Source organism: Mytilus trossulus, chromosome 13, assembly GCF_036588685.1.
Source record: "Mytilus trossulus isolate FHL-02 chromosome 13, PNRI_Mtr1.1.1.hap1, whole genome shotgun sequence".
NCBI classification, from domain to species: Eukaryota; Metazoa; Mollusca; class Bivalvia; order Mytilida; family Mytilidae; genus Mytilus; species Mytilus trossulus.
The window spans coordinates 41,499,142-41,511,200 of NC_086385.1; the positions used below are offsets into that span (position 1 = coordinate 41,499,142).

The following is a 12,059-nucleotide window of genomic DNA, read 5'->3' on the forward strand; positions in this document are numbered from 1 at the left end:
TGCAGGCCCAATTTTACTGAATGAGTGAATATATATAAAGTAGTAAAAAGCCATAGTCAATTTCTAGATGAAAAATATGGAGTATTTGACCAGGGAACAACACACAGAATTATACTGAAAATAGACGGAGACATAAACTTCTCCTTGGAGGTTTTTTCGAAACCCGGAATCTTAGGGGTACAAAAATCAGCAACAAAGCCACTCGCTTTACATTGTATAGTGACCCCTGTTTGATCATCATTTACAATAAGAAAGTAAAAATTACTTAGTAGAAAAAACAACAAAAAATGAAATGTTATGGGCTTAAATATTACTCTTTACTTGTAATTATAGGCCATTACTGCCCAGAAGGAAGCCATCAGCCAATCAGATGTGATTCAGGAACTTACCAAGATGAGACTGAACAGGGAACCTGTAAAGTATGTCCTACTGGTTACTTCTGTGACAATGTCAAAGCACCAGTAGTATTGTATAACAGTTCTGTTTGTCTTGAAGGTTGGTAAAATGATTTCTATTAAAAAAAAAATTTAAAAAGTATTTTTCCTGTACTATTTTTATCTGATACATTTGCCATAGACCTAGTAATTCTCTTTTTACACAAATTTGAAATTTTTTTTCAGCTAGACTGTTTTCAATATAAATAAGCCCAACAAAATATTTTTGATGGATTCTTGACCAACACCTATTACTGTTTATTAAGAGCGTTAAATTTAATCCTTTATATCATAAAAATATTTGACAGAGTTTATCAAAGCAATGTTAATCAGAGTAACTTTATACATCGAAAGAACGATATAGGTTAATATACCCTATTATTTTCATTTCAGGCTATTACTGTCCAAATGGTACAAAGTATGATAATGAGTACCCCTGTCCCACAGGAACATACAGTAACTACACAGGTCTACAGATGGAGTCTGACTGTCTCTTGTGTCCGGGAGGATATTATTGTGATTTACAAGCCCAGACGGATTATTCCAAGATTTGTTCTGCAGGGTAGGTGTTCAAGAACTATACCATGTTACTTGTCCCTTATACATGCTCTCACAGAAAGCCACTAGTTACCTCTGTCCCACAAGAAATAGAAAGGAACTACACATGTCTACAGATGGAGTTAGATAGGTTTTTTGAAGTCTTTTAGTGTTCACAGTGTAACATTGAAGCACCATGACAAATCTTGCCAACATTTACTTGTTTTGAGACTGTTAACTATGTCAACTCTTGCATGCAGAACTTATTTTAAAAAATTAAACAGAATGAATAAAATAGCTGACTGTGTCTTATTGTTCTGATGATTATTTCCAAATCCAAATGTCATTTTTCAGATACTACTGCCGACAAGGGGCCATGACTGCAACACCTAATCAAGGAACAGATGCTGATGAATGTCCAACTGGTCACTATTGTCCAATCCAGACCACTGAACCGGTCAAATGTCCAAAAGGAACATACTCAAACATGACCAAACTGATTGCAGAAAGTGAATGCGTCAATTGTACTGCAGGTAATGTCTTGTTATATTCCAACTCATTGATTGGCTGGGATATGCCAATTCCTATCTGTCCATACTTTCAATAATTTTACGGATTGAGGCAGGATGTTATATTTGATCTGGAACTTCATAATGTGGAGTTGTACTGTGTAAGTGATTTTCAGACAATTGAATATTAGATTTTCAATCAGTGGTGATGTATAGAGAGTATCATATGACTTTTCAATAACACACCTTTGTCAAAAAGACAGGTGAACGATACCAAAGGGACATTGTATCGATCTGAGACACCAATACAATCAGAAGAGCTTTGATTGAGGGATTATATTGTGTTGAGGGTTGATTTGGTGTGTGATATTGAACAAAACATGATATTTTTCATGGTGACATGACCTAATGCAGATTAGGGGTCTGATAAATTTTTTGAATATGTGATTGATATGGATATCATCACGGGTGGTTGATACAAAACTATAGTCATTGATTATATTACCTATACAATTAATTTGTATTTACCACTAAGTTTATAATAAATAAATATATTTCAGGTTACTATTGTGGACAGCTTGCTTTATTAGATCCAGAGGGATTCTGTCAGGAGAGATACTATTGTCCAGAAAGTTCTGACCTGGCTACATTCCTGGACTGTCCAATGGGTGCCTACTGTCCAACAGGAAGTGCTATACCCACGCTGTGTCCAAATGGTAGGAAACATTTATTGACTAGTATATAAATAAAATACTTTGAACTTACAAAGTAATTGGATTCCTCTTTATGCTTTCATTTTAAATATACTAGATGACTTTGTAAGTGAAAGGGGGGAAGGACCTTCTTCTGGACTCCAGAATAGAATCTTATTGTTGGAATTCAGATTTGACACCTATAAAGACTTAGGAATTAATTCTGATTTTTTTTATTTTTGGTTTGGGGGGGGGGGGGGGGGGGGAATTTAGAATGACACGGCACCTTCAGTTCCTTATAAGTAGACTAAATTTTCTTAAGCATTGAATATTAACGCACTGCAAAGGTTAAACATGACAGGAGATGTAGGGGTATACATAAATGAGACCAACAAAAAAAAAGACATTCAGATTTCAACAATGTTTATTTTTAATCAGAAGAATAATAAAATAGAATAGTATGCAGTTGAAAACAATATAAAAAAGTAATAGCATGTAAACACTATTAAAGTTGACCTCCACATCTGTGCATTCTCTCAAACACAAACAAAACAATTATAAAAAGAACCTTATCAAAGAACGCACATTTAACTTGTTTAAATGTAACATGTTAAAAATGAATTCTTACAGAGTTTTTATCCACTAGCTTTTGCAAACACAACAAATTTAAAGATGAATTCTGATTGAATAATTACTGAACTTATTAAACATAACAACTTGAAAATAAGTTTTGCATGTATAATTTTTTTTAGGAACCTACTCAAATGCAACGAACTTGAAGATGAGTTCTGAATGTACAATTTGTCCTGGTGGTTACTATTGTGAAACAGAGGGACTCATTATACCAACAGGATTATGTGGAGAAGGTAGGCGAAATTACTTTCCATAGTTTATTTATTGCAAACCAAATGAAAGTTTTCCAATGAGTTATCTCCTCTTGGTCAAGGTATTTAAACATTGGTCTTTTCTATTTATTCATTGAATAAATACAATCGCTATTGTTCTCTGTGTAGTTTATTCAACTACATTTCTTCACAGAGAAATCCATCACTCATTGATTAATTTAGTGGAGTAAAAAATCATCTATTTAGTTGATAAAAATACATATATATCAACTCGCACACTGCAGATGATGTATTTATTTGATATCAATAATATATTTTCAAAATGTTCAATGTAAAAGGGATAAAAGTTTTGTTAAACATTTTTATTAATATATTGATTATAACTGAATACGGTTTGAAAGACTTTGTTCTTATGCAGATTTTTAAGTACAGTGTTTCCTAATGTTTTGGATTATTTTCAGGGTATTATTGTCCAGACGGAACCATACAGAAAGAACCACCATTAACATTCTGTCCGGTAGGAAACTATTGTCCAACAGGTGTGTCACAACCTATACCATGTAGGAATCAGACCGAGGTATGTAATATCAGACCGTGAAGGGGGAAGTTGACAAATGGGAAACAAAATGGACCCTTCATGATGAACCAAAAGTTTAAAAAAAAAGCTGACATCTTCTTTCTTGACCAATTACATGAAATACTGTGTACAATTGGCTTCAAGCACACAACATATGAAATGAAAATAACATATGCTTTGCAGAAAAATAATTTAATATGAGCCGCTTATCTATATGCATTATTATGGGATTTTTTTCATTTTGGTTGCTGGCCAGTAAGATCACTGATTTAAAAATTTATATTGATCATGATTTTGACCTACTTGATGAAATTTTTTATACTGTAATTACTTTTTTTTCAGAATAACCACACCCATGCCATTGAATGCTACCCATGTCCAGCAGGATTTTACTGTGCCATCTCAGGCCAAAGTGAGATCTGCCCTGCAGGATACTACTGCCCTGCTGGCACTGGATTGGACTGGAAGAGCTGCCCACGAGGAACCTACAGTAATGTACTAGGCCTATATGATGAAAGCCAATGTAAACCATGTCCTGCTGGCCAGTTTTGTGATGGGGAACATCTCACAACACCTTCAGGTAAAAACATAGGGAACATTTCAAAATACTTTGTAATGAGAATTTGCGGTTAAATATTTTTTTTGTAAAAAATTCCACAATTGTTTCAAATTTTTAAAAGAATCTCAGTTATTAAGTATTTAAACTTGTAGTTTCACCTTACCCATGAAAACCACTTTATTTGGTAAGACTTCGATAGCTGGTACAAATAATGCAAACTTACTGTAAAATTATGCATTGACTATTGTGGTTATTTGAAGAACTGACAAAAAGGCAAGTTTAATAATTGTGATTTTATGAAAATAAGAATGATATATCAGAACGTGAGTTCTTATTATTGTGATACTCAAGGATTCACATTATTCACATTAATAAAAACCTCTCATTAATTTCGTAACTTACAGTATTTCTAAAGAAATGGTGTTCTAAATTCAATTTTTCTATGATATTTTAGGCGATTGTTCTGCTGGTCATTGGTGTATGCAGGGAATAGACAGAGATTATCCGAATGGCCTTAATCAATCTAGTCTGCTCAACAACACATGTTATGATGACAGAGAGCTCGGATATGGTGGTCTTTGTTTCCGTGGTCACTACTGTCCAATGGCAACATCTTATCCAATCGTATGTGACAATGGAACTTATGCAAATGTAGAAGGCTTATCCTCTTGTGATCAGTGTCCAATGGGTAAGATTTTATCTGTACATGACCTATAACAGTATTTTCTGCATTCTTGATGCATTTCCTCGAAGAAAAAAAAGCATAGCAAACAGGCTGAAGAACTTCACATTGTATTTAGCAGCTGAAAGACGTTATCTTTATGCAAAAAACATTGATAATCTGTTTATAGTACAGTTTCTGGTTTTAACTCCTGAACAATTTTATGTTTGTTGTCTGATGACAAAGGTGACATTTTAAAGTTATGATATGAGAATAATCGAGCAACTGAGCAGTGAGAAAAGGTGCAAGGAAATATCATTGAGGGAGGATAGAAGGGGTCCTAATCTCGAAATTCCAGACTTAAAAAAACCGAAATTCTGAGGTCCCGAATTTAAAGAAAGTAAATCCTGACGTCCCGAAATACAAAAAAAAAGGATTCCCGGATCCTGAGCTTAAAAACACCAGATCCTGGAGTCCCAATAAAGGTCCTATCCCCCCTCATCATTGTGTTCATTATTTTTTCAGGTTATTATTGCCCACAAGGAACAGCCAATTATACTGATTACCCATGCCCTACTGGTCACTACTGTCCTGTCAGTACCAAGAACTGGAACCAGTATCCATGTAACTCTGGAACATTTAACAACCAAACACTGAGAACTGCTAGTGGAGACTGTCTAAATTGTACAGGTAGGTCAACACATTATTAAAACCTCATTAAATTTAAGCAAGCTTTGAGCCAGAAATTATGTAGAATTTGTAAATAAACTGCATATTTGTGGAGGTTTAAATATCTTAGTTTTTGTCTTGCTGACTTTGAATGTTTTACATATAAAAAAGAAGATGTTGTATGATTGTCAATGAGACAACTATCCACAAAAGACCAAACACAGACATTAACAATTATAGGTCACCGTACGGCATTCAACAATGAGCCAAGCCCATACCGCATAGTCAGCTATAAAAGGCCCTGATAAGACAAAATAAAACAATTCAAACGAGAAAACTAATGGCCTTATTTATGTAAAAATATGAACGAAAACCAAATATGTAAAACATAAACAAACAACATGGTTACATATTGCCATTTTATTTTCAACCTTCAAAATTACAAAAAGTGAGGTATATCTTGTCAATTATTTATAAAAGATCTTCTTTCTGTAGTTAATAATCTCAAGCTGGAGTTAACTTTTAATTATGAAGTTGAGATATCACAAGCTGATATTGAACAGGGACACAATTATTTGCCCCATTAGAACTCATTGAAAATCATAGTAAATACATAGGGTCCTATTCAATAAATAATTTTGATGGCCACCTTGGGACTTCTGGTTCATGTTAGGAATTCATTTTGAAGTGTCTTAGTACAATCTCAGTGCCTCATGACCAGCATTCCATTTCAAAATTTTGTTTTTATTGACAACAAGGTCAGTTGGTCTACTTCCGGGGAAGAATAAAGGCTAGAATTTAGGCAATTTACTCTATGTACTGACGCCAGATTACATTTAAATCAATCAAAATTTTTACAGAAATTCAAACTAGAAAACCTTCCCAATCAAATAAATCTACATTCAGTTACCAAACTAGTGAAATAATAACACTACACAATTTATAACAAACATTATCTATTTTTTTTAAGAACTACATTCGTGGGTACCGGACTGGTTGCCCTAACTGGGATCCTATTCCATATATTCAAATTCATACTTAAAGAATTTGACCTCCCTTGCAGGTGACAAATTGGACTTCCCCTCTTATGACTGTTGTCTTGGCCGGAATGAAATCTTTTAATTGATTTTCCTTTATTTCAGGAGGATATTATTGTGGACAAACTGGTTTATCTGAACCATCTGGTCCATGTGCTGCAGGATTTTATTGTGATGGTGGCTCCATTGTTGACATGCCATCAGGTGCTGGTGGGAACCAGTGCACTGCAGGGTACTATTGTCCTGAAGCCTCAGCTTTTGCTGTAGCATGTGACCCTGGTTATTACTGTGCTAATAACAGACTTAATGAAACATCTGGAAAATGCAATCCTGGATATTACTGTACCAGTCTTGCTACACTAGCTAACCCTATTGATGGAGTAACAGGTAACCAGTTCATTTATTAAACTGCTAATTTATATGGCGGTGTTCATGTGAAGTATAGATTCAGGTATACAAGTAAATTTTAAAAACACTGTTTCAAAACATTTTGTTCTTATCTAGATATTGGAAGATGTGGTTTGAGTGCCAATGAGACAACTTTCCATCCAAATAACAATTTAAAAAAAGTAAACCATTATAGGTCAATGTACTGCCAGTTTTTTAAACAGAATAAATTAGAAATGAGGAATTTAAGTAGGAGAAGGGAATTAATACCTTTTTCATTTATTTTCTGTAGTTGTAACGCCTCATTTTGTGGTATGGGGATTTCATTGGGAGCCAGAATGGAGTAGATTGAATTGTAAATGGCATCATACAGACTTTTAGTCTGGCAGTTCGCTTCTTAGTTTCAAAGTAATTACTTTTTCCAAACACTAGTTTATATAAATATGGGGATTAATAAAGAAATCCAAAGAGCAAAAAATATATATAGGTCACCGTGCTTGTTTTCAAGGTATTAGCCATTGAAGTTTTGGCGGGAAAATATTCTCTCCTGATTTTTCATAGCTTTATCATTGACAAGCTGAAGTTCTCAAAAACTGTTAAAAAGTAATTAAAATTTTATAAGACTTTTACAGATGGCTTATCATTATACATGTAAAAGATTTACAAAAAGAAAAAAAAGGGGGTCACCAGGCAAATTTTTTCAAGGCATTCAAATGGATAAAACCAGAGGATTCCGAAAATCTGACAAAAAATCTAAAACATGACAAGCCAGCTTCCTTAAATCAAATGATTACAAAGTAGAGTTATAATATATTGAATATGGGCATTTAAAACAAATTAGTAAATTTTGTATATAAAGTTTTGTAGTAAATATAATTAATTTCATAAATTTGATGATCTGAAATCTTATAGGAAACATCTGTCCAGAGGGAGCTTATTGTCCCGAAGGAAGTCCATCTCCTACCCTGTGTCAAGCAGGATATTACCTCAATAGTACGGGAAATGATGACATGTTAGACTGTATCCTGTGTACACCTGGAATGTATTGTGGTGGAAGTGGGAACAGTGTTCCTGACGGACTGTGTAGTGCAGGATGGTACTGCCCAGGTGGTCAAGATACATCTATGCCAACAGGATACAATTGTACACTAGGACATTATTGTACCGAGGGTAGTTCAGCACCATTGAGATGTGCCTCAGGTTCATATCAAGATGAGCTTGGACAGTCAAATTGTAAGGGATGTCCAGACGGATATTTCTGTGATAATGTCATGGATCCAGTGGTGCTATACAACAATTCCTACTGTCCAACAGGATTTTACTGTCCAGAAAATACAACCATGTCCAATGAATTCCCTTGTCCAGCTGGAACTTTTAATAACCAAACACACCAATCTTCTGTAAGTGACTGCCAACAATGCTCTGGTGGGATGTACTGTGACCAGACCGGACTAAGTCAACCAGTTGGACAATGTCTGGCGGGATATTACTGTCTGTATGGAGCTAATAGTTCTACACCATCTCAACCTAGTAATGCTGATATTTGTCCAGAAGGTCTCTATTGTCCCTTAGGTACTGTCAGCCCTCAGTCTTGTCCTCCAGGAACATTTAATCCTACAACAGGAAGACAGAGTGTAGATGAATGTACTAACTGTACCTCTGGTTATTATTGTCCTAGTTACAACATGACAGCAGCAGTCGATCTGTGTCTAGCAGGTTAGTTGATTTTAAAATGTCTAGCAACGGTAGTTGATTAGTGTCTTGCAGGTATTTGATATTTCTACAAGACGGCAAGATATATTAATTATATCTTTTCTTTTGAAAATGTAAAACAGTATTTTTTGCCAGACCAAGAAAAGCAACAAAAAAAGAGGTGTTTCTTGAATAAAAACAATTTCAAGTTTCCAAAAAAATACAGGATTATGGAGATCAGTTTATTAGAAAAACTCCTTGATAAGTGTTATTAAAATATTTATACAATGTAAAATGATCTAATTTGAATAAGGTGTATACTTTTTTTATGCAAATGTAATACTTTTTCTAGGATATTACTGCCCTGATAAGGCTGATGTTGCTGCCTTTATCATATGTCCAGCCGGATCTTACTGTCAAACAGGAAGTGGTTCACCAACAGCATGTCCTGCAGGGACTTTCTCAAACATGACAGGACTTACAGCAGAAGCTCAGTGTACTAACTGTTCTGGAGGATACTATTGTCCTGATACAGGTAATTATCTCCCTTGTTACTACCTCATTCCTCCTTCTTCTATTTTGTGATTTTTAAATTACAAAAACATATTTCTATCTGCAATGAAAAAATAATAATTTTCATGAAGTCAAAGGATGAATTATAGAATTTTATAACTTTGAAAAAGGGGGAGGGGATTTTGTCAAAGATTTATTTTTGCTTATCTCACTAATACATGTACTGCTACTAAAATATAATTGGTAAAATATTCCCTCGGATAATTTATATCTAATTGGTAGATTAGAATTAAAGTTAGTAAAAACATAAGAATTAACACTTGAAAACTGGTACAGCTTTTAAAATCTGCAAAATAAAACTCTTATGTTTTGTAGGCATGACAGATACAGGATACCAATGCTGGGGAGGATACTACTGTCCCACGGGAATATCTGTACCAAACCCTGTGGGGTACCTCTGTCCACAGGGACTGCATTGTCCCAATGGAAGTGAAATTTACAAGGTAAGATTTAGGTCAATCCTAAGTGAACCACAAAAGAGTGGTAATTTGTATAAAACATCTTTACTAGATAATTTCAATTGTGACGGGTAAATATCTTAGGAAAAAATTATAACTGCTAATATTTACCCTACTTTCACTTTGGCATTATTACTGCATGTGTTTCAAAAAATATTTTTCCACAGTATCACTTATTTCCATGTATCTGTATATTAAAGACATCTTAATTATTTAAACTTATTAAAGAAGAAAAAAATGCAATAAAAATGATGAAGAAATACACCATACAATACCTGAATGCTGTATTATAAACATTAAACAAATGAAATTAGTTGTGTTTTGAAAACTATTGAAAATCTAATACTAATTGTGAATTACTTTTGTAGCAATGTACAGATGGAACATACACCAGTACAACAGGGGAGAGTTCATGTGCAGTATGTCCACAAGGTTCCTACTGTCTCCCTGTCATACCAGACAACTCAACAGATAACATCAAAGACTGTCCTCAAGGATATTATTGTCCTCAAGGTGAGAAAATAGAATTACCTCCCTTGGCGTAATTTATTTTGGCGATTTTCTTCTATCCGTGAAAATAAGCGAAAATTTACACCCCACCAAAATAACCTGCTATATGGTATGAGCTATTTTGAACATCTTTATTAGTATTAAGTAATATTGTTTACAACTTCTCTGCAGTCAAAATATAAAAATGCTATCAGATATAATCCACCTGATTTCGAACTAGAAATTGAGTAGAAGAAATATTCAAGTTTTAAGGAAAATACTATAAATTTTCCTTTTTTTTAAACAGGTACTGGAAGAGATTGGATGTCGTGTCCATCAGGGACATATTCTAATGCACTGAGTCTGTACGAGGAGAGTCAATGTTTACCATGTTCTGCTGGGAAGTATTGTATGGGAACACATCTAACTACTGATAGTGGAGATTGTTCTGCAGGTAAGTCAATGTTTACCATGTACTACTGGGAAGTATTGTATGGGAATACATCTAACTACTGACAGTGGAGATTGTTCTGCAGGTAAGTCAATGTTTACCATGTACTGCTGGGAAGTATTGTATGGGAATACATCTAACTACTGATAGTGGAGATTGTTCTGCAGGTAAGTCAATGTTTACCATGTACTGCTGGGAAATATTGTATGGGAATACATCTAACTACTGACAGTGGAGATTGTTCTGCAGGTAAGTCAATGTTTACCATGTACTGCTGGGAAGTATTGTATGGGAATACATCTAACTACTGATAGTGGAGATTGTTCTGCAGGTAAGTCAATGTTTACCATGTTCTGCTGGGAAGTATTGTATGGGAATACATCTAACTACTGATAGTGGAGATTGTTCTGCAGGTAAGTCAATGTTTACCATGTACTGCTGGGAAGTATTGTATGGGAATACATCTAACTACTGATAGTGGAGATTGTTCTGCAGGTAAGTCAGTGTTTACCATGTTCTGCTGGGAAGTATTGTATGGGAATACATCTAACTACTGACAGTGGAGATTGTTCTGCAGGTAAGTCAATGTTTACCATGTACTGCTGGGAAGTATTGTATGGGAACACACCTAACTACTGACAGTGGAGATTGTTCTGCAGGTAAGTCAATGTTTACCATGTACTACTGGGAAGTATTGTATGGGAATACATCTAACTACTGATAGTGGAGATTGTTCTGCAGGTAAGTCAATGTTTACCATGTACTGCTGGGAAGTATTGTATGGGAACACACCTAACTACTGACAGTGGAGATTGTTCTGCAGGTAAGTCAATGTTTACCATGTACTGCTGGGAAGTATTGTATGGGAACACACCTAACTACTGACAGTGGAGATTGTTCTGCAGGTAAGTCAATGTTTACCATGTACTGCTGGGAAGTATTGTATGGGAATACATCTAACTACTGACAGTGGAGATTGTTCTGCAGGTAAGTCAATGTTTACCATGAACTGCTGGGAAGTATTGTATGGGAATACATCTAACTACTGACAGTGGAGATTGTTCTGCAGGTAAGTCAATGTTTACCATGTACTACTGGGAAGTATTGTATGGGAACACATCTAACTACTGACAGTGGAGATTGTTCTGCAGGTAAGTCAATGTTTACCATGTACTGCTGGGAAGTATTGTATGGGAACACACCTAACTACTGACAGTGGAGATTGTTCTGCAGGTAAGTCAATGTTTACCATGTACTACTGGGAAGTATTGTATGGGAACACATCTAACTACTGACAGTGGAGATTGTTCTACAGGTAAGTCAATGTTTACCATGTACTGCTGGGAAGTATTGTATGGGAATACATCTAACTACTGATAGTGGAGATTGTTCTGCAGGTAAGTCAATGTTTACCATGTACTGCTGGGAAGTATTGTATGGGAATACATCTAACTACTGATAGTGGAGATTGTTCTGCAGGTAAGTCAAT

General features: G+C 34.9%; 1 protein-coding gene across 1 annotated transcript in view; it reads left to right on the top strand.

Moving 5' to 3' along the window:
* LOC134694950 (uncharacterized) overlaps positions 1-12,059 on the top strand; it is a 142,502-nt gene that overhangs the window by 46,990 nt on the left and 83,453 nt on the right. The window contains exons 40-54 of the mRNA XM_063556066.1: positions 334-495; positions 828-996; positions 1,326-1,504; positions 2,041-2,196; positions 2,925-3,038; positions 3,479-3,594; positions 3,937-4,174; positions 4,608-4,841; positions 5,340-5,504; positions 6,626-6,907; positions 7,820-8,623; positions 8,952-9,134; positions 9,488-9,615; positions 9,999-10,143; positions 10,427-10,573. Coding sequence (XP_063412136.1) covers positions 334-495; positions 828-996; positions 1,326-1,504; positions 2,041-2,196; positions 2,925-3,038; positions 3,479-3,594; positions 3,937-4,174; positions 4,608-4,841; positions 5,340-5,504; positions 6,626-6,907; positions 7,820-8,623; positions 8,952-9,134; positions 9,488-9,615; positions 9,999-10,143; positions 10,427-10,573 — 3,222 coding nt within the window. The remainder of the gene's footprint in view (positions 1-333; positions 496-827; positions 997-1,325; positions 1,505-2,040; positions 2,197-2,924; positions 3,039-3,478; positions 3,595-3,936; positions 4,175-4,607; positions 4,842-5,339; positions 5,505-6,625; positions 6,908-7,819; positions 8,624-8,951; positions 9,135-9,487; positions 9,616-9,998; positions 10,144-10,426; positions 10,574-12,059) is intronic.